The 23844-nt window shown below is 44.5% G+C and overlaps 1 protein-coding gene across 11 annotated transcripts in view; it reads right to left on the reverse strand.

Annotated features, from left to right (window-relative positions):
* Positions 1-23844, reverse strand: part of LOC138582670 (protocadherin alpha-C2-like) — a 935357-nt gene that overhangs the window by 242977 nt on the left and 668536 nt on the right. For all 11 annotated transcript variants that reach the window (XM_069654204.1, XM_069654203.1, XM_069654202.1 and 8 more), the window contains exon 2: positions 18704-18762. In XM_069654204.1, coding sequence (XP_069510305.1) covers positions 18704-18762 — 59 coding nt within the window. The remainder of the gene's footprint in view (positions 1-18703; positions 18763-23844) is intronic.

Below are 23844 nucleotides of genomic sequence, written 5' to 3' on the forward strand. Positions count from 1 at the left end.
TACGGAGCCGCCATAGTTTTATGCATGCAATTACAACATGTGACACTCGCAACCATGTGATGTCACTGCGTTCCCCAGGAATTAGAAACAGGTGAGATTCACATAACACGTGATGTAACCTGCAAGCTTAAAGTCAATGAAGCGAAAGCTACACTACGCGTGTAGAACGTAAACAAATGTGTTTCCCAGGCAACTTCCCAAACAGTCTCCACTGAGTGTAGAAAGTCCTGGCAGATCTACTGGCCGTGTGGACAGGCAGGAACACGTTTTTTGGAAGCTTCCATGTGGAAGCAGGTATGCGAGGATCGATAGGCATGACAGTGAGGCTGTTTGAGAGGGCATCTCAAGTACATTGAAAGCTGATAATGGGAACAAATCCAGGAAAAAGGCACCAGGTAGAGCATAGGTCTCCCTCCCCCATCCACCTACACTTCTCCTGAAAGATCCCATACAAAGAGGAGACAGGAGAGGGTTGCCCTAACGGAGGAAGACAGTTCAACTATTCCTCTTCTGTGTCATCGGAATCCTCCTCCTCCCACTCTACAGAGGACTCCCTTTCGTCACATAGTGTAAACTTCAGGGGCCAATAGTTCCACAAGGAATAGGAGGCCAATATCCGGATTCAGGTGACCCAATACATGGGGTTTCCAGTTTCTCACTCTCAGTTTAAATGCACCCTCTGAGCTGGGCTTCCCTTACTCACAGAAATGAAATATGATATCCTCATGAAGTTGAAAGATCTGGATAAAACAGTAGTCTCTAGATTCTTGGCCAAGCTTTGCCCACTAAATGGGGAGGAGAAAACAATGCCACATATGATCCAAGTCAACAAGATCCTCCCGAGCCTGCTGGGGAGGTCTTTAATGGCACAAGAAGAAGCCATCAAGGACCCCAAAGATGGGAAAGAAGATGGAGTGTGAAGAAAGGCATATGGGGGAAACTCGCCCAGCTCTCACATCTGCCACCTACTCCTCATTTATAGCAGACACCCCCCGGGGAAGGCTGCAGTCGGCAACAAAGCTAGTTGAAGATGGAACAGATCTGCTACAGATTTTGAAAGTGGTCAAGACCCTGGTTGAGTTTTTGTCAGACCTTGCCTCTGATGTGGTAAAGGCAGCAGCAATGTACATGCACTCCATTGTTGCTGGAAGATGGCATCTGCATATCAAGAATAGGGGGGACGACTTCTCATCAAAAGAACACAGCAATGAGAATTGCATTTGCAGGACAGCAGCTATTTGGGGACATGCTTGAAGACAAGGTCCCTCATGTTTTCAAAGCTGATCAGCATGCATGGTAGCTCAGGAAGAGCCCACACCCAGATTTTCCTTTTATGCCAAGCATCCTCAAGGTCCCAGGTAGCAAGACCCAGTATGGACCAGAAGAAGCAGTCCCCGTACCTGTACCCTTCGAAACAGCAGAAGTCCTGACCCCAGTCAAGTTGGAGGTCACCTGCTGCACTTCTGGAACCAATGGAACCAGCTTTCTGATGACACCTGATTCAACAGGCTAGTCTGTTGCAGTTACTAGATTTTATTTTTACCCCCTCCGTGCCTGCGAGGTATCATCCGGACATCACTCCCCAGAGGCAGTGGCAAGAGGAAAGCAATGCGACGGGCGATCTGGGAGCTGTGGCAAAGAAAGTCATCACGAGAGTACCAATGAAAGTGAGAGGGAGGGGCCTATACTCCATTGTGTTTCTGCTGCTGGGGAACTTCAGACTCATCATAGACCTGAAACGCCTGGACGTCAATGTAAGAACACACCATTTTAAGATGGAATGTCTGCAAAGGATTATACCCTGAGTACAAGTCAAGGGCTTTCTATCTTCTCCCCATCTGCATGAGGCTTACTTTCATGTTCTGATCTGAAGACCACACCTGCAATTCCTGGGGTTTTCTGTGGGCAGAAAGCATTTTCAGTTCAGGCTCTCCCCTTTGAGCTGAAATCTACTGTTTTCACCAAGGTCATCGGATCCATTGTGGTGGCACTCCATCTCCAGGGAATCCAAGTGCTCCCTTACATGGACGATTGGCTCCTCAAAGCATCTTCTCAGGACCTCTTGATTCTGTATGTGAAGTCGACATGCAACGTGTTAGAGAGCATGGGGTTTCTCCTTAGCAGGACCAAGTCTCAGTTACAACCATTGCCGGACGTTCAATTTATTGGGGCAAGGTTCTGGACAGACCAAGGACAAGTACTATTGCCAGTCGAATGGACACTCAAGTTGCAGACTGCATTGAGACAATTGACATCCCAGCCTCAGGCCACTGCCAGGGACTTCCTTCAGGTACAGTGGCACGTTGCCTCCTGTGTCTTTCTTGTCCCTTTGGCCCAATTGCATTTGAGTCCCCTGCAGATCCACCTCTACAGGTTCTGGAAAGAAGACTCCTTGGACTTAAATGCCATGGTCCCTATGGGACCATATCTCCAGCGAAGGCAACAATGGTGGCTTCAGATGACCAATCACCTGAGATATTCTTCCCTTACAGCAGCTGCTTCTGACTATTGTTACCATCAATGCCAGAAAGATGGGCTGGGGCGAAGTAGTACTGGGCCATGTCCACCAGAAACTGTGGTCAGAACAAGAGGCAGCCCACTCGTCAAATTGGAGGGAGTTGGCTGCAGCCTTCAGAGCTCTTCAAGCATTCTCTCCAACGCTCAAGGAAAGTGGGTTCTCCTCCAGTCAGACAACACTACCACTGTGGATAATGTAAAGAAGCAGAGGGGTTTCCGTTCGAAATCCTTGGGCAGACTAGTACTGAGTTTAGAGTCCTGGGAGGAAGCAAACCTACTGGCCCTGCCAGAGGTCAACATCAGGGGACAAGTCAATCTGGTGGCAGACAGGCTCAGCAGATTCTTTCCCTTGACCGAATGGGAGATGAAGGGGGATGCCTTTCAGGAGATCTGCAGTGTCACGGTTTGCCAACCCTAGACCTGTTTGCCTCCCCCTCTAAATGTCAAAGTTCCCAGATTCCGCTCCCAGTTCCCCTCCCAAGGGGTTTTGGGTGTGGAAGCATTGTCCATTTTCTGGCTAAAGGCCCTTCTCTATGTATTCCCTCTGCTCCCATTGGTGCTGCTCCAAATCAGAGACTCAAGGGTGGACGTCATTCCAGTGGTTCCCTTTTGGCCCCGCAGGAGTTGGTTCCTACTCCTCCTGGACCTGGCTCTGCTCCCATGCTTCCCCTCCACACTGTTTCTGATCCCTTGTTGTCCCAGGGGAATTGGCTGATTTGAGGAAATTGGCTTGGGGGGGCTGGAAATTGAGAGGCAAAGGCTAAGATTAGGGTGTATTTCCAAGTAGGTGGGTTGCTCCATCCAAAACAATAAAAGATGCTCCACTCTGAAGGTATATGGTAGGCACTGGAGGAACTTTGATTCATGGTGTAAGAACCAGGGCTTCTCGTCCTCCACGGACCTGGAGCAAGAATACTCCAATTCCTGCAGGAAGAGTTTAACATTGGTCTGTCAGTCACTACTCTCAGGGCACAATAGGCTGCCATCTGAGGATTTGGGGAAATGATATTTCTAACCTACAAGATTGAGTTGGTCAGCTCATGAGGAGTTTCTCCCTTTCCAAGCCTGTCAGTGTTGGGTCTACCACCCTGGGATCTCCCATTGGTTCTTAATTCTTTGAAATGTCCTCCATTTGAGAACCTGGGAGATGTCCATCTGAAACATCTGACACTCAAAACGGTCTTTAAAGTCACTATAACATCTGCTAGTAGACTGGGGGAAATCAGTCCTCTGTCCTGCGAGAACCCATATTTAGTGATCTCCCCGTAAACTCTGTTCTTCAGATGCAACCCCTCTTTTTTTACCTAAGGTGGTTTAAACATTTCACAAATTGCAGGACATGGTTTTGCCTTTCTTTTATAAGAACCATCAACCACCGGAAGAACAACTTTGGGCAAAATTGGATGTGCTAACGTACTTAGAAAGGAGCAGGGCCTTCCATTCCGCTACCAGTTTGTTTATCACTTTTGAGGACCCGCCTGGGGACGAAAGCAACCGTACCCACCATCACTCGCTGGTTAAGAGATTCAATCTCGCTTGCATATGTGTCATTGGGCTCAACTCCCCTGAAGAGGTACAGGGGAGGTCCACCAGGGGCATGTCGGCATCTCCAACTGGTCTGGAGATTCCTGTTCTTGACCTCTTTTGTTACCCAGAGTTAGTATACCTCACAGATATGTACTAGGATGAGGAAGAGGGACGTAGAGGTAATGATCGGATTACTTTCCTGTAATATTCATTACTCCTAGTCCTACTCTTCCTCGCCCAAGTATGTATATGCCACTCTCTCCCTTCCGACTGATAATATGGCAAAAAGGCCTTCCAAGGCAGCTGATAATAAATGTAGATGGTCGAAGGGGAAGGTCTGTTATGCCCTGAAGGAAAGAGGGAGGGTTGGAGAAGAGTAAAAAGTGAAAAGGGGTTCCTGAGGAGAGGCAAGGTTCCTCACAGGTAATAACTGGGATGAGGAAGAGTAGACTAGAAGTAATGAAGATTAACGGCAAGTAATCTGAGCAGTCCCCGTGTGTTGGGCTTGGTGACTGGGAGCGAGTAGCAGTTTTGAGTGACCTGTTGAAATGTCATATTTATTATGCACTATACATATTATTAATCTCTGCTTGTAGGTATATATATCCTGATATTAATACAAGCATACAAATGTAATACACGTCATTCATCAATTCTAGATATTTTTATTAAATATGTGTCTATTTTTTATTTTACTAGCAAGGATGTTCTGCTGGTATCACTCCTCATCATTCTTAGCAGTGATAGTTACACATATTAATACTAGTGATTCTTATGATGTTTCTTCTAAACCTGGGATATGCAAATGCTGGCTCTCAGATGTTATGGACTACAGTTCCCATCAGCCCAAGCCAGCATAGTAGTACATAACATCCATCTGTAGTGCCACAGTTTGCAGCCCACTAAACGTTAGTAAACACAAGGAATTCGAAAGGGTCAAATAAGCATGAACTCTAAGAGTATATATCCAGGCTCATGCACCACAAAAATTGGTGGTTATCCTTTAAGAGCTAGTCTGTAGAGATGCTATTTCATTGCTGAAGCGAAAACTGGAGGTGATCAAAATGAAACAGAAAATCAGAGGCACACTACAGAGCTGAATTCTGCTAGATTTGTGGACCGCACAATGGTCTGTACACTCCTGGCTTTTCAACAGAAATTGTAGTTTCTTGCTGCCAATGAACACTCACACTTATCAGGCAGTATCATTCTCAGCTGGTCTCAGAAACCAATCAGTGTGTTATCCTCCAAACTGCTTCCCACTGCAGTCATTACTCCACAAGTATTGCTGTGCATTGAAAAATACCCTCAAACCCAATGTTCAGGTTGTTGAATGGTAGTTGAGGGAGTGTGCAATAGCAAGTGGTGTGAATGGGCTCATCCCCCAACATAGATCCCAAATTTGGAATAAATGGGCACACCCCAGTAGGGAATGAGACCAGGAGGTAGATTGCAAGTTGAGCAAAGTTTTATATCAGATAAAAGATGCACGCAGAGAACTCTGCTGCCCGAGGGCGCTCTGCCAAACATTAACGGGCAGCACATTATAAGATTGAAAAGCATCAGTGCTGACGCTTCGGTATAGGTACATAATAATTGAATGTCATAGCCTCAACGTGCAGATGCAGTATGGATGCATAAGAGACAGTTGCATCGGATTAGCTCGAGGCTTGTGTGTTCATAGAGCAGCACGTGGGTCAGCTGGGCTCATCTCCGTGGGGTGAAGGTCAGACACACACGATGAAACAAAGCTAACTAATCTATCTTAGCAAAACAGGAATTTAAGGCATGCAAGAAATAACAATTGGAAAAAGTGGACAGTCATGGGGATGCTGTGGAGTTCATTTGGTTTGATATCTCATTGTTTTTGCTCTTTGAACCTTAAGGACTGTTAAACTCTGATGCACGGGCCCAGGTGCCCACCTTGGATGCTTTGCGCTGCTTGATGCCTCATGATATAAGCCAACATGTGTTAGGTTTACCAGTGAAATACAATTGTAGGGGATTGGATCTGGGGTGGGTGGCTGGCCTGTTCATAAAATGGGGGTCAGATGTGTATCTGCATCAAGAGTTGTGGGGGACTGTGGCTTCTAAAGGTGGCGGTCAAGGGGGCCATAGACAGGTTTGTGGAGACTGATGGACACGCAGGAGGTGGTTCTGCTCCGGTCACACACAGGGCAGTGAGCTCAAAGGAAGAGAAAGAATACTGTATATGTTGGCAGCAATTCGCGCCTGGGCTTCCGTGAGAAAAGAGCTTGTACGATGCAGACAGAGGAGGAGGTGGTTGGGGTGGCTGGTCTGGTTGTGAACGACAGTGGGAGAGATGGCTTTTGGAAATCATTGTGCAGCCTAGTAAAAAGATTGGGGTAGTATAAAATTGAGTCTTTATGTGTCATCCAATGGCTTCTGTCCTCTGTCCTCAGGGGACAGAACGCAGGGACAACTCCCGCGACTGGATGAGCATAAGATTCATTCCATACAGAATGTACACGGGGGTCAAAATGACCCTTCCTCCCTTACAGGTGACTGGTGATCTGAATGCAGTTGTGCTGCATGTGCATCAGTGCTGCTGATGTGCCACTGGTGGTCACTCCTTCCTCTCCATCAATGGTGTATTACCATTGAAAGTGAAGAAATTCATCCAGAGAAGACGCTGGGCAACCATTATGCAGGCCATGCTAAAATCTCGCCTCTATCATCAGAGTATTGCCTCTCAAAAAGATCCTGGCTCATTGGAACCTTACCTGGAGGTTTCCCTAATAAAAGGATGACAAGCGACTTTATGGATTTTAGGTTCAATGTATTGCCTACTAGGGACATTCTCTTTATTAGAGAAGGTCTGTTGGAAGCCTTAGCACAGTGTCGATATTGTAAGTCTAAAAATGAAATAGAAACCCTTCCACACTGACTGCTTTATTGTACAGCATTGAGAAGGCAGAGAATGGAATATTTTAGCAAATATGTGACCTGTGTTCAATGGGCACCACTGGAATATCTCTGGGGGAATATTTTGCATGGAAGATCTGTCTCCCTGAGGATGGCCGTGCTTATGTTTCGGAAAAATGAGTTTTGTTAAATGTATTTTTTTAAATATCAACTGTTAAACTGCAATTTTCTTCTTTGGAAACGGTCTGTATGTTAATATTTTAATTTTCGTGTGACTTCATGTGTAGGTTTGTAAAAAAAAATACAAATAAATAAATAAATATTACAGACAGTGCACAATGCAGTATTCTGCAAATGTAATCGAATTTGCAGAGATTCCCGGATGAACAGGAGGGCATACGAGGCATGCGTAGCAAGAGACACCGCCACATTTTACTCTGGCAGCTCCCTCTTTCATGATAAGTATGATTAGATCTGCCGACTCCCCTCCCACTTGCTCCCTGTAACACATCCATGTTCTCCTCATCTGTGACACGTCAGAGTCATGCCATGGATATCCCCCATCCAGCACTTTGGATTTGTACAGAGATAGCAGCATGTTGTGCTAGAAGCTGTTCCCTGCATGTCAAAGGGAAAGGAGTCCTATAGATCAGTGCAGGTTTTGGCAGAGCAGGGTCGGGCTGAGGCCTAAAATTGAGTAGGGCACCAATGAAAGAATGGCCCACCGTTGTAATTGACAATTCCATTTGTGACAGACTGAGTAGTGCCCAAGGGGGAATTTTTGGTAAACTGTGTTGCAAATTGTGCATTTTAAACAATATTTGTTACATAACACTGGTCAAAACTACTAGCTACACAGTGAACTAACTAATCAAATGTCCACTTTGTCCCAAAAATCAGGCAAGCATGGACTAAAATAACTGGCCCGCACTAGAATGTTTGTCCTGCATTTCGAGAATAGCCCGGTTGACCTCTAGGCCAGTACGAGCCTGTGGCAGAGTCCTACTTCCATCCCCCCTGTATGGATTCCCTCCTTCCAACAAGTGGTAGGGTGGCCATGGTAAATGCCCTTGCTGGATGTCCTGAGGGTATCCCAGTTCTAATGTAGCTGTCAGAACAAAAGAAGTGGTTGGGGCGGTGAAAGAAGGAAGGAAACGCTTAGACACAGGCAACGTAGGCTAAGGTGTTAATGAAAGAAAATGAGAGTGCTTATGTATAGGTTCTTTTGAAGGGGGCATTGGTCAACTAACAGTGGCGGACATTAGAATCCCAATTGTTTGAAACTGGGTCACTGTCTCCATGAGTGGAGGCAATGCTTTGTTTGATTGATTAGGTGGGCTCTCCTACATTCTGTCCACTAGAGTCTTATGTAAGCCTCTCTTGGGGAGGCGAGGCGTTTCAGAATTCACAACTTCTCTGAAGTGCAGAGGATCCAGATCTAGATCTTCCAGGGTCACCACAGTTACCCCTTCTACCCAGTGGGGTGGCAGCATTTGCATCTCCCGGGGCTCCACAAGAAGATATTGCCTGTGCAGTGAAAACCATACTGACCTTCTTAAAGCCACACATATCACTGTGATCTCGCTTCTGGCATCATGAAAAGAGCAAATAGGTGCCACCAAATACACCATTTCCACTTTATAGATGCCAACAATATGTCTTGCATGTTTTCGTCTCTCAATTTCATTAGGATGGTTTGCGGTCTTTGGAGTGCACTGATGTTACACCCGCAGTATTCTGTCTGAAGTAGTGTACTATGCCCAAGGGCTCTGAGTCTTCTACAGTAACTAGTAATTATGAAATCCATTTGCCAAGAAACCTTCTTAGATGGTCCTCATATATGCTAGTTTACACTCTAGGGTGCGTATATGTTTGCAGCTATGTTTCTTCCTCCTTAAAAGGACCCCACACCTGAGGGGGACAAGGGAAGGAACATTTAAAGGTATGGAGAGGGAGATCAATAAGATAGGTAATTTGTCACTTTCACTAGACTTGGATAGCATCTTCTTGATGCAACTGGGTCTAGGTCTAGGCACAGAGGCGTTCTCCATATGAGGCTCACTTTCTGTCTTCCATCCTCCTGCACCTGGCTCACATCACGCCGCCGGCCTCTTGGACTGAACGTAATTCCAGGAGTGGTGGGAGATGCAGCACTGGACCAGGAATCATCTCCCCAGATTCTCAAACTTGTATCTGGTTTTAAGGAAGGAGTATCAGAATGTCTACCACTACTTCACCTCACCACCCTCCCTAAATTCCGAATGGACCTATCCTCCAGCCTCACTGTTTTGGAGAAAACTTCAACCATCTTATTAGCATCTGTGAATTTTGACTCACTTTTTGTAGTTGAATGACGCTCTAACACTTTAGCCCACTCACCAGTGACCCACTCTCTTACACAAGAATGCACTCCCTTTTCATATCTGGCAACATTTCCTGTGCCTGACTTAATTATTCTCTTACTACTTTGTTAGTTACCCTGTTGCCTCCTAGCATCTGATTGAGCCATTCTGGGTTGAGGATGGAGTTAAGGTGCCTTCCTTGCATAAAATGAAATGGCGAGATATCTGGAGATGGGTTAGGAGCAGACCTCACACTCCATACTACATTCCAAAGAGCTGGATACATATTCTTGTTGCTTTCTATTCCTTGTTCCACAGTCATCGTGGAGCAGTGTATTACAGAGAATGCAGTCGGGAGCAAAGCGGAGCCGGCTTCCTGAGGGAAGTCGCATGAGATGAAGCACTCATTTAAGGAAAGAGGATGCAGCAGTAGGAACTTGCCTTGAACTTGTGAGTTGGCGGGAAGGAGTTCTGACGGGGAAGGGGGAAAATGTAGGAGTTCTTAGTGAGGTGGCACAGAGGGACAAAGCCCAAGTCTCTACCCGACACAGTGGAGAGGGTCCCTATTGCTTACGGGAGGGATTTACCTGCATCAACAGCACCTGAGAGAGGAGACACCCCGTTTTTAGGTGAGAACGTTTTGAGGGAGGGGTAATCGTCTTATCTGGCCCAAGGTGAATCTGTTGGTAATACCACTTATACTGCACATTCTTGGCAGGCTAAAAATACATTGTGAATTCTGGGGAAAAGGAGAACACATAACCACTATTTGTCGAAGGATAATCCCGGGAGACCTCTGGGTCAGTGTCAGGACCTAGGGGAAAACAAAATGTGTGTGCATTCTCGCTCCCTCCTACTCCTAAAGAGAATCTGATAAAAAGCTGTTGGCTCAGGTCGGGCGGACCACAAAAGGATCCGGAACACACGGCAGAGCTGGTCAAAGTACAGCGAGACAGTGAGGTCACTAAAATGGCAGCCTCAAAAGAGGATGTCGAGCGGTGCTTCCAAGATTTTCAGGACAAATTAGCTGCCTGTCTACATCTACAATTTGACAACTTTTACCACAGAATTCAAATCCGCCCTATCAAGACATACGAAAAGATATTGCCTCACTTGAGGAAAGGACATATTCTGATCAACAGGCACTACAAGATTTAGCACAGGAATCTACGAAGTTGGAGGTGCTCCCTGAACAGTTGGCAAGGACAACATATAATGTGGAACAGCAATGTGAGGACTTGGAAAATAGATTGAGGAGGTCCAATATCCATATACAGAACATTCTGGAATCAGTGCTTGACACGGAAGTAGTAATTCCCATAGACAGAATTGATAGAGTCGGTCCAAATCGACAGGTCTGGGGGCCCGCCCTAGAGACACTTTGGTAGCACTGGCAGAAGGAACTGATACTTAGGGAAGCCAGGAAATCGACAAAGATATCACTTAATGGGAATCATATTCAACTGTATCAGGATCTATCCCCAAGGACACTACAAAAGAGAAGAGACATGCGTTAGATCCTGCAACACCTAAAAACCCAGAAGATATCGTACACATGGACTTTCCCCTTTGGTCGTCTATTCACTTGGGAGGGTAAACAGCATCGGGTTGCAACTAAGGAGGAGGGGGCTTGAATTTGGCAAATAGACCAGGAGGATCAACCCGGCCCCAGCACTGGGGTACAACCTCACGCTCCCCGAGGAGCAAAATATTGGGAATGGATAACTGCTCAACGGTCCTGGACAAGGAATGAGAAAGGCCCTTTACAATCAGAAGGCCCCGGAATCCTGAAGGATCAAGATTTTGTGTGGCTATCGGCATTGAGGAGAAATAAGGTATTTTTTTGCAGACTAAGATTGTTATGCTGTTCAGTTGAGGCATGACAGACGCTCACCTCGGTACTCACTAAAGTCAAAAATTAGGCTTTTAGGATACCCTGCATTTATCCCTGCTTTAAGAGGTAGGCCATCTCTGAGGATGGAGTCCAAAGAGAGAATAGCGAAGATGGTCTACACCTGGGGGATGGGGAAATTGTTGGGGAAATGTTGGGGAAGGGAGGGCGAAGGTATAGCTAGGGGCTTGGGTGGGAAAGTTGTGGGGGAAGGGGTTGTACACAGAATCAAAGACAAAGGGAATGAAAGAAGAGATTAGAATTGCATATGAATGGTAGCAGCCCCGTAAAATGGCTTTACCGCCCGCTGTTTGACACTTAAAATAAGGGGGCTTAAAACCCCTGTAAAGAGGTGGAGATTGGAACGATTAGTTAGCATATATCAGCCCGATCGTATAGCTCTACATGAGACACATATTAAATATCAGGATCGCCATAAGTTAAAACTAAAGCAATACCCGATAATTAGGCAGGCTAACGCAAGGGGGAAGAAAGGAGGAGTACTTAACGCTTTTAAGACGAATTTGCAGATTTCTATTGTGAGGGTGCAGGCTGATAAAGAGGGCCGCTTTCTTTATATTGTAGTGCTAATGGGTTCGCTGACCTTACCTCTGGCATCTTTGTATGCCCCGAATATAGGCCAAGAGGCCTTTTGGAGGACAGCTTTATCCAATTTTGAACAGTTGGACAGGGTGAAATAATTGTGATGGGGGATCTGAATATCGTATGGGACCCTCTGTAAGATATAAGTTCTAACACCACACACGCTCGTCCCCCACCCTCATTAGCCCTCACACAGACATTTGATCAGTTGACACTCAAGGACATGTGGTCTAACTTGAAATAATATGCAAGGGCCTATACATACTATTCCCACATTCACAAATCCTTTTCCCGGATTGACTACTTTTGGGCTTCGATTAGGCTGATAGGAAGAGTGACACAAATTGAAACACACAATCACCATCTCAGACCATGCTCCTCTGATTATGGACCATAACTTCTCTGAAGTAGTTCCCACACTCTGGAGCTGGCAGTTCCCAAAGTAATTAATAGTAGACCCGATTATTTGCGTAGAAATAGAAAGGAAAATTGAGGAGTACTTTGACTCCAATCTGGATGGGAAAGTGAGTTGAGATGTGGTTTGGGATGCGTTTACAGCGACCCTTCAGGTGGAACGTATTTTGATACAGGCACATAGGAGGAAGCTTAGGCGTAAAATTGAATCAGAGCTGGAGTCCAAAGTAAAGGATTCCCTAAAACAAATGGAACTAGATGCATCCCTGAGTCTTCAAAGGCAATATCGAAATGCTACGGGTAAATTGGATTTAATACGAACCAAGCCGACAGAAAAAAGCCTATTGTATCTAAAGCAGAGGATATACGTTAAGGCAAAAAAAGCCGAAAGAATGCTAGCTAGACAATTAAAACAGAAATTAGCATCCCAGATAATCCAAGGGGTGGAAGACACAGGGGGGAAGAAAGTAACCATGACTGAAGACATTATAGCCCGATTTCAAGCATTTTACTCTACTTTATATGAGACAGATTCCACAGATCAGACGGCACAACAAAAATATTTGCAATCAATGCAACGGGAGAAAATTCTGGAAGAGGATAGAGTAAATTTAGATAACAACATTACCCGAGAAGAAGTACTATGAGTTATAACTAACCATCCATTAAAATAAAGCGCTGGGACCAGAGGTATACATTGCCTTCTTTTATAAAAGGTTTGGAGCAATTCTAGCTGCCAAACTTCTTTTATTAAAAGTGGCAAAGTAACAGATTCAATGGAAGAGGCTAAAATAATTGTAATTTCAAAGCCAGGGAAAGATTTTGCTAAGTGCAGTTCATATCGCCTGATTGCGCTCATGAACATTGGCACAAAAATATATACAAACATTCTCACAAACAGGCTTGAGGACTTGATGCCTCATCTTATCCATCCTGACCAGAAGGGATTTATAAAATAGCGACAAACCAATGACGAATCTGTCATTTAATTGAAAAGGTGGCTAAAAAGAGGATGCAGTGGTTCTGGTGTCACCAGATGCCGAAAAAGCATTTGATCGAGTGGAGTGATCCTCCCTTTTTGACACCTTACGATCCATGGGGTTTGGTCCCAAATATTTAGCGATGTAAAGGCCAATTATGTACATCCCTCTGCACACAAATGGTCAACTTTCTCCACAGGTTTTTCTTTGCAGAGGTACGAAACAGGGCTGTCTCCTTTCTCCTCTTCTTTATGCATTGCACTTAGAACCATTACTATCATGGCTCTGACAATCGGAACAAATACAAGGTATATCCTTTGAGGGAGAGTCTCATAAAATGATGGCATAAACTGATGACATGCTCCTCACGACCAGTAACTTGAGTATCTCATTACCTGTGGCCCTTGCCCAACTGGAAAGGGTTGGTAGAGTGGCTGGTTTTAAAATCAATATCACAAAGTGAATCTGGGCCTTAAACATGGCAAACTATCTAAAGCAATGAATGAGAGACAGCTCTGATGGATGCCGAAGAGCATCCGGGTCCTCAGAGTAAATATAACATGTTCACCCTGGGAAATATATCCTGCTAAATTCTGCCCTTTATTAGTCGAAATCCAGAAGCTTGTCCAGTCCTGGAGTCCTATAATGGTTTTGTGGCTCGGGCGGATTTACTCAATCAAAATAGTGATCTTACCTAAGGTGTTGTATTTGTTCCAGGCTCTCCCAATACAAGTCCTGGTGTCCTTTTTCCGAATGCTGCATACAAAAATCTCGAAGTATATATGGAAAAATAAACCCCCTGGATTGCATTGAAAACATTACTGCTCCCCTCAAATAGAGGAGGGGTAGGCCTTCCTCAGAAACTAATATGGAGCGGCACAAAGATTGGTTTAGAGAAGACACAAATAAAAGGTGGAAACGGATAGAAAGAGTTATAGTTGGTCCTAGAATGGGAGAGAAAGTATGGTTACCTCGACCTGATAGACCTCACAGTGTGATTACCAGGGTGGTAGAGGATACATGGGATCGGGCTCTCCGTCAAGATGATTTTACCTAATTTCCCTCCCCTTTCACCTTTTACTGCAGTGGAGGCACATTACTCTCAGAAAAAGGGGGTACATGTTGCTCTTATGATCTAAGATGAAATGGCCCCCTCTCTATTGGCACCCTTGGTCTTGGGAGCTAAGAATTAGGCCATATTTCTAGCCAATGTGTGCCCTGCTACCTGCTTCGTGTCAGCTGCAGTGATACCTCGGACATCCTTCTTGTTCTGAGGTCTCATGCTAGACATTCTGCAAATTACCCTGCAGAATTCACTCCTTCTCATTATGTCCCAGGTTCAATGACAGTGTATGCATGGTCATTACTCTCACATACCTCTTCATTCTCAACATCGCCCTTTCTCTGGATCCTTCAAATCCTTCCACTGAACCTAGATGGACGGGCTGAAGGTCCAGCCTTTCATACATGATGGAAAGGGTTTATATTTTCTGCACTGATGCAGGAAGGGCTAGAAGCAAGCATCTTTTCCATTAACTAAAGCGTGGCTTTCCTTCTTTTGTTCCATCAGGATTTGTGTATCCCTACTGAGAATTTTAGGTGTTTGGCTAAAATTAACATGGGAAGAAAAGGAAACATCAAACGTCACCATCCAAGCGATTTTAAAATATGGGCTCTGGGAAGAACTCGGCCAGAGCTGGCATAACAAACATCTGCAAAAAGCCACCTGATTGAGGGATATGTGGGTTGCTGGATATCAATGCTGAACTCTCTCTCCCTGCTTATCAACTCAGAAAGCTCCAATGGTCCAGAACTCTGCAGCTAGGCTCCTCCTTGCCCTCAGCCCAGTGAGCACATCATCCCTACCCTCCGCGTCCTCCGCTGACTCACGTTCAGATGGTGGATCACTTTCTAAGCCATTTGCAACACTCACTGTGCTGTGTCCTCCACAAGATAGGCCCAGAATACCTTCAACAGAAAATCACCCGCTACCAACCCAATAGAAACTGCAGTTGTGAGCCCCACTTTCAAATCGACTACAATAGGAGGCTCCTCCTTCTCCTTGCAAGCCCCCTTTATCTCAAATTCAATGTCATGTAACATCCGAAGCATAGAGGACCACTTGGCCTTCCGGAAAGGCCCTCAAGGCATGGCTATTCCGCCAGCACCCTGACAAACCCTGCCCTCTTGAGCTAGTCAACCAACTCAGGCAGGAAAGAGCAACAAACAACTTCCATGTAATCACTAAACAACGGTACGAATAAGCAAACAATTTCCAGCACAACACAGGAGAGAGTCCATGCCACATCCACAAAACCAAGGAGGCCAGCCAACGCTTATGGCTACGTATAACACTCCATGCTTATGGAAGATAGCCGAAGGCAAGGTCACCCACACACCCCCACATCTGCAACCATACACCATACATCGCACAACACCTCCGTCAGTAGAATGCAGATCTCCCCCACAACAACAAATCGGTCTAGCTGGACACATAATGAGTCTACTACTCTGGCATAGTCTCTTGTCAACTTCAAAGCACCCATCCACCTGGCTGTTCGACACGGATTTCTAGTAGGGATCTGGCTACCCCCACCCAACTTTGCTTTGGTTAATTTCTGATCAATTTTCCAGAAACCTGGACTTTGGCCCCTCGAGGGTGTTCACCTGCAGTGCTTTGAGGCCATACCAATGGGATAAAGGCACTATACAAATGACAAAATGACACTACATTACATCAGGGTAAGAAGCACCATAAGTAAGGGAGTGATCAATGCCTTAATCGTGCATTCAGTGTGTGCGCAGACACAGAGGTACTCTCACATCTCTTTACTGTAGAAATTGCTTTTGAGCCAAAGCTAAACCTCAGGCATTAATATTTCACAGTATATCACAGTCAGTTAATGCTATTACAAGGGGCAATTATTGAACCTAATTTCACTCTCATGTCCACCTCAAGCCACAAGTAGGAATTGAGTTACGGGCGGGTGAGAAGGGAAGCCGCCACGCAAATGGTATCATGATGTACCATGCTCCAAAGAGCAAGTGTCCCAAGGGGTCTCCCCAACCGTGAACAATACATCCATCAATAACGTGGTGGGCTGAAGGCTTCCAGAGGAAGAGTGCAAGCACATCTCTGATCCGTGGTGGACCCGAAAATCAATGCAAATAACATTATTTGCAAAAGAAGAAGTGAACATTGACTTATGCAAGTCGTTTCCCAACCGAGGGTGATGCGGTTCACGTTCGTATGTCGAGCTCCTGGTTACACTGTTTCGGTTATACCAGACAGCTCACATATCACCATTGTGATGCTAATTATTGGACATGCCTTTAATTGGCCCTCTTTATCTGTGTATTTTTGCCCATTTAATATGATGCAACAACAATGGCATGATAATAGTTTTGGAAATGGGCAAGGGTATTTATTTACTTGCAATATTGTTTTTATAACCATCTGCACACATTGTTTCCATTTTGACAATGTGGGAAAAAAAAAGTCCAAACAAGATTTTTATTTGAGATACAATATACAAACACATTGCGGCATCTACATGCAGCCATTGTGCTTTCCGAAAGTGTTGATAGCGCTAATGTAAGCAGGATTCCCTAATCTATATGCAGCTTTGGATGTTTTATATCAAATATTCTAGTCCATCACAAAAAAAAAAACAGATTTGATTATTCCTTCAACCCCATTCCCATGTGCATTTACACTTCCCTCTAGATCCGGATTTGGACTAGGATTCACAGGATCCCTCACCATTGACTGTACTGGATAGGGTTGATGGGAGTTGTAGTCACAAACATCTGTAGAGCCAAAGGTTGCATATCCCTGCTCTAGAAACACAGGAAGGTTTAGCTCATAATGTGCCTCTGTTCCCTCTACAAGTTCCTCATTCTACTACTCAAACCTGTATGTGGTGTCACTGACATCCTCCGCCCTCTGCAGACTGTCTCCCCAAACCCCTGGCTACAGTGGCATCCTCCTATTTGGTCACTTCATGGCCTATCCACCCCTATGCTTCCCATGCCTCCTCATGATTGAGTTCATTTTATCCACTGGGTACTCATTAGCTGGCACCTACTCCACTTCAACCAAAGAGCTGCGAGCAATAAGCGCATTGTCAAGAACTTGCTCACACACTGCCTCCGCCCACACTGGAGGACCCTCTCTTCTCCACTACGTCCATGAGAAAGCCATGTACACAGAATGGTTGAGGGTAATGAAACAGCCCACGAGCAACTGTCGGGGGCGTAAATCATTTCATGAGGTCCTCCACTACATGAGAATTCATAGACACACAACAAGGATTATCTAGCCCAGTGGTCTGTAACCTTTGGCTCTCCAGGTTTTTTGGACTACACCTCCCATTAGCCCTAGCCAGCATTGTTAACAGTGAGGGATCATGGGATGGGAGTTGTAGTCCAGAAGATCTTGAGAGCCAAAGATTGCTGACCACTGATCTAGCCTTTTTGAAGAATCCTGAATTGCATGTTCAGTATTTTTTCCTCTCTGACTAACTGGATTGTTCTCAGGAGTAGCCATTTCTCCTTATATAGTGTAGTTAAGGTTCATAAGGTTGCTACATAATATCTTGTGTGCCTCTATGTAGGACCCCCTCTTGCTAGAGCCATCCACCAGAAACATTCCCCTGAACTTGGTGTGTGCTGGTTAATGTATTTGCTGTAAAGTACTGTGCTTTATTCTTCTCCATTGTCGGTTCCATCCACTTGCTTTTCGTTACCATCCAATGCTACTTCCATATGCACCGCCTGAGGTAACCACTGGGCAGCATTTCTGTTCATGATGCACAGCAAATCGATAAACATAGAGATCTATTTGAATTTACTGATGGCATCAATGCGCTTTTTTCTTCATCAGGAAAACATATTTTTAAAGGCCTAATTCTAGGAACATAGAGGCTCTACTCTGGCACATGTATTTTTTAATTCTGCAGTGTCGCCATGTGTTTCGCGCGGGGCACTTCTTCAGGAGTGCTTCCTAGTATATATGATATCCTAAAGGTGGTAAAACAATGTACATTTACAGGATTCTTAGGAGCTTTCCCGAAGAACTGCACAGCATGTGTTGGCACTGTATTATTGAAAAAAGAAAAGTGAGCAAAAACACTGTATGTGTATGTGTTGGCCATATTTTTGTTTAGCCTCATAGTCTACCTGCTGTGTGACCGGATCATACATTCATTCAGCACCGCGCTACATTGCCGGGCGCGTGCCGGCTACATAACATTTCTGTGCCAGTTTTAAAAGTCTGCCAGATGGTTCCATTACTTAGTGGATAACAGATAGTTCTCAACATGTGACCGACACAGATCAAGAGAGCTTTGGAATTCAAACAATTTCCCCAGAAAGTTTAAAATGACTGTATGACTGTTCTTTTTACAGCTATTCAGTGATTGAGGGCCATGACAAATTGTTTTGGCCTCTTTCTATCCTCCCCCTGCTGATGCAGACAAGACACAGCTGGAAGCATTTCTCAATTAACCAACTTCTTAGCACTTCCATAAAAGGGAACATACCTTTGCACTCCAGCCCTTAAGGATGCAGAGTAGCGCCAGTCGGGATTTGGGTGTTTCGGCTGCAGAAATAAGAACAGATCATATTTGTGTTAATGTACGTGGACAACTACTCCATCTGCGACAAGAACAAGGCACTCAAACATTTAGTTCTTTCAAAATCCAGAAACAAAATTAACAGCAATAGGCAAATAACACAGCGAAAATGCACTTATTACCCAATGATAAAAGGGACTGTGCAGTCAAGGTTGTATATAAATATTTAATTTATTATTATCACAACAGACAGGTCTAGCACACTACAAAATACAACCCACCCTGTAATGGAACGCAGAGGACAGACCGTTTCAATGAAGGAAAAGGGAAGCACTCTGGATATTGACAGGGGGGTAGTCGGTATAGTAATAATTAGCAATAGTTCAAGGATACTTGGTTTCAACACAAAGGGAGCAATGGGTCGTAACATGTCACTAAGAGCTTTTGGAGAAGGACCAGGGGGACAGAACCACAATGTATCATGTGCTTGTAGAGGTTCTTGGTGCTTAACAGTGTAGAGCCGTTTTCAGGGTGCTTTGCAGCTTCTGCGACAGAGTTCAAGACAGGAGACAGCTACGAGTATCAGCCCGCAGGCAGTTCGGCGAGCAAGGCTGGAACGGACTGCTGCAGACTGGCCTACACGGCGGCTCAGGGTCAGGAATTGTCTCAGTGTTGGACGGCGGTTCTGAAGCACAGGTCGAGGCCACTCGGACAGCTCGCTAGCTCGAAAATGTCCTTTAAGGTGGACGCTCGTTGATGCTTGTCGATACACTCCTCCTAGCTTCTTCACTGGGCTCGGGCCACCCTTTAAGATGGACGGCCCAAAGCTGAGGAGAGTGTTGCAGGCAGCTGCCTTGTCCTTAGTTGGGTTCAGAAACTCTCTGGCACTTCCCACCTAGAAAGCTTGCTCCAGAGCTTAGCAGGGTATCCTTTCTGCTGGCTGAGTACCGATTCTGGAGGTGCTTGGAGGGTCCTCTGGATTCAGTATCTCTGTCTGTTCCCTGGAAGATGTTTAGAGGAGGGACCTTGCTTCCCTTTTAGATGACCTAGCCTTCCATCACTGCTTGGGGTCTAATGGAAGCCCCAGCAAAATCAACAGAAAAGCCAGACATGCCTCTAATGCGAAATACACTGTAGAATGCAAAAAGGGCAAACTGGAAAAATGACATGGCATGGCCTAAAACCTTCACGCAGCCAAGTGCACAGTGAATGTGAGGTGTCTTGCTAAATGTGACCTAAAGAACAGTCAAAATTGAAAATGCTTGTCTTGCCGATAGGGACACAATGAACAGTGGAAAAATGAAAAATGCCCATTTTGCGGTCACAGAGCGGTCTTTCCAAATCAATCTTTTTTGTTTTCGGTCAAGTGAAAACTGTGTTTTCACTTAGTACCATTTATTTGGTTGCTGGGCAAAAGTCAAAGGCCTTCCCCCATCGCAAGTGCCTGCCTGGTCCTTTATCTGGAAGTAAAATCCCTGTGGAGCTGGGACACACCAAGTCTTTACAATGCAACAGCTGAACAGACCCAGCTTGAGTGGGGGGAAATACTTTAAAAATGCAAACTTTTAGATCAAAACTGTGGTTAACTTCAGATAACAGATGTAGGCCTGACTTTTGAACATCCTGGCCATGCATCCAAGCTGGTTATGGCTGCCATAAACTGACCATTAGCTTCAAGCCCAGGGCTGCTAATGGACTTAAATTGGAGATTGTGTAAACATCACCTTCGACACAGAGCAGATGCTCTGTAGCATGTGAGCTCAAGGAAATGGGGATTCCATTTTACACTGTAAAATTAAACTAAACGTATCAATGTTAAACTATCTCATCATTGACTTGCATTACAGATGTGTTGTTAGTTTAATAACTGTTCAACAATTATGAATATAATAGCCATCGAGGTGTCATGTGAAAGCGGATGACTAACTCGTGGTGTTGGTGTTCTTAGTGTTTTTGTCAGAGGTATAATAATCCTGGAACAATAAAAAATATGTTCCTAGCCTCCCCGAAAATGTTCTGAGTTTGAAACTTGGTGGGCTGGTGGGTTTTAAATAAGATATCAGAATATGCATATTGCACAATTCTAACCATTACGATGTTCGCATAAAGGGCAAATGTTTGCTATGCGTACATACAATGTCGTGCCTTAATGGAAGTAACCTCTACGGATGCATCATGCGGAAAGGAATCGGAATATCTATATATTGTGGCATTTATCAGTAAGTTACAATATTTTGCCATGTGGGTACTTTTGGACATGGAAAATGCAAATGAGAAGAAGCTGGGGAGGGACATGTTTCACATCAATTTCATCATAGAACTCCTAAGCCTATCCTTCGAGAGGGTCTGGATTTAGGGGGTGGAGAGAAATGTAAATGACCAATCTGGTGTGTGACGTAGTATGCTTGCGCCTCCTCAAATTAGGGGTACATAAAGTGGATGCTCTATGAGAGAAGGAGAGAGCTGACTAAAACCATTGGGGGTACCACCTTGCCATGGGAGAGCTGCTAAAACCTATCTGGCTGAATCCTGACAACTTGGGTGGAAAGGACTATAAGCTGCTGCAGGATTACATTTTGCCTGGGAGAGAGGAACTGGGGAAGCCAAAACCTGACAGGGCTCTGATTCTGAAGGATTCTGAAGGAGAGCCAGATGAGGGATAGAAGCTGGTGACGATCTCTGACTGGAGTGACCAGATGCTGTGCTGTCCATAGAGGAGTGCTGACAGCCCTTAGCGTGAAACCCAAAGAACTCCCATGTAAGTTGCCTTCCTGAAATAACCAATGTGTTGGGGGTCTGTCTGCCTTAATATTTTCCCTTAATAGTGGGTGGGAGTAACTGTGTAGACAGCTAGCATACTTTTACTAAATATTCATTTAATTCATTCCCATGTAGCTTCACGCAGAGCGGAGCACGGAGGAATGCAAAACGTCTGCTTTCATAGTTATTTAAAGCAACTGGTGCATGTATTTTTTGGTGAACTCCTGACCTCTCTAAAGGATATACTTGCCATCAAAACAACATTTCCCACACTGTCCACACTCCATAGACATGACCTTTCGAAAGAGGGGTGCTCCGTATAGATGATGCAGGGGTTTTGGGTGCTGGGGGAGAAATGTTTTGCTAAGTGAAACCAGTGTAACTCTCCATTGAGACTATACGCTCTTTCATGAGAGTAATTGACCCTGATAGCAGAACTGTATTGCTTTTGGGGTGAAGGAGGAAAGGGTTTATGAATTTAAAAATATTCTTCATAATCTGTGTGATTTTGGGACTGCCAGTAGTTTAGGTGTGCAGGAAATTAAAACACTTGACTGCATGTGCATTTGTAACTTGTTCGTAAATCTAAATTGTGCTTTGTGTGTAATCTAAATCTGATAAAATACTATTTACCTGTGCATCGAGGAATGTGTTCATTTGTGCCACAGAGAAGGTGGCGTGTAATTATTAAAACCATTATTAATGGAAAATACACTATAAATAAAAACATATATTCTCTCTATACCCCAGCCTGGTAATTGGTTCATTGTGGCACAGAGGATGGAGTCAGTGTGGCTCTACATGAGTCATCAACAGGGCTAGATTGAGTTTCTTTTGTTTCCCCCACTTTTATTTAGTAATTTCAAATACAAAAAAGTAACGGCAATACAATTGTGATCAGTTTAACAATATATGCTTTCCATTGCACAATATTACAAAGGTAAACATGCCAATACCAATTTAGTACACCAGGAACACCAACAACACATTCCGGCAATATAAAATCCTCTTCCCTATGCATATTAACCCAATCATAAATCTTCCATACACAAAACAACACCACCAAACAAATACAAGACACTCCCACAGACCGGACAAACAAACAGAAAATTAAATAATAATAATAATAATAAAAAATAATAAAAGCCAGAACCAAACAAACACAAAGATCCCAGAACAACACCTCAATCCTCACTACCAATCCAACAAAACATACCAGATTCAGACAATCCTCAAGTACTCATCCACCATATAATTCATTGAATGGCATCCAGAGAGCTAGATATTTATCTCCTCTGTCCTGCCTTTGGAACATCACCTTCTCAAATCCCGATAACATCAATACATCATTTATCCAATTCGTCACCCCAGGCTTCTTCCTGGTCTTCCATACCATCAACACCTGCTTTGCCGCAACTATAGGTACCTTATCAATCCACTGCCCATATCTTCGAGCAATCTCACATCATCCCCTTCTGTACAAAAATAATACCTGTAGAGGGATCCTAGGAAGGCTTATGGACAATATGGTATCCAGTCTGTCCAACATTTCCATCCAGAAGTCCAACACACGAGAACAATACCACAACATGTGAAAAAGTGTCCCTTTCTCTCTATCACACCTCCAACAAATCATTGTCAAGTAGACCCAATTTACACATACGCACCGGCGTCCAATACAAACGCCCTAATATTTTCTGGTCAATAAGCCACAACTTGAGATCCAATTTACTCCTAAATCCCACACTCCACATATTTTCCCCACTCTTCCTGCGTAATCTTGCATCCCAATTCTTCTACCCATTTCTCCAATACTCTCTTCCCAGAATCAATAACCACAGAATTCACTGGCATTAAATTGGTATATGTGCTCACCATTCGCGGCAATGACCGGAGAATCTTGCAACCCAACGGTTCCTACTCCAATGGTCTCATCAACATTGGTAGCCACTCACTCAATAGTGTCTGTAGCATTACAAATCTACTCCTTTCCTCTTAGCTAGATGAAACATCTCCTGTAACTCCTTTTTTGACATTAGGTCAAATGCTAACATACGACCATCTCGTATCACATCCCCAATTCACAAAACCCCTTTCAAGACCCAACTCCTCAAATATATGATCTTATTGGCAATCTGCAAACCTGGATTAAGCCATATTGAGGCCCCATAATTGTGATGCAAATTCCCATTAAAAATGTGCACCCACCAAACAAGCACATAAAGCTAGATTGAATTTAAAGTACATTACAACGGTTCATTGTGGGGTGCTTTATCTGGGTGGGGGTTAAAACTCTTCATGTTAAAGGTGGTGTCCCAATATACTGCAACGACTGGCAGAAGATGTTA

This window comes from Ambystoma mexicanum, chromosome 3q (genome assembly GCF_040938575.1).
Source record: "Ambystoma mexicanum isolate Mex_15411 chromosome 3q, UKY_AmexF1_1, whole genome shotgun sequence".
NCBI classification, from domain to species: domain Eukaryota; kingdom Metazoa; phylum Chordata; class Amphibia; order Caudata; family Ambystomatidae; genus Ambystoma; species Ambystoma mexicanum.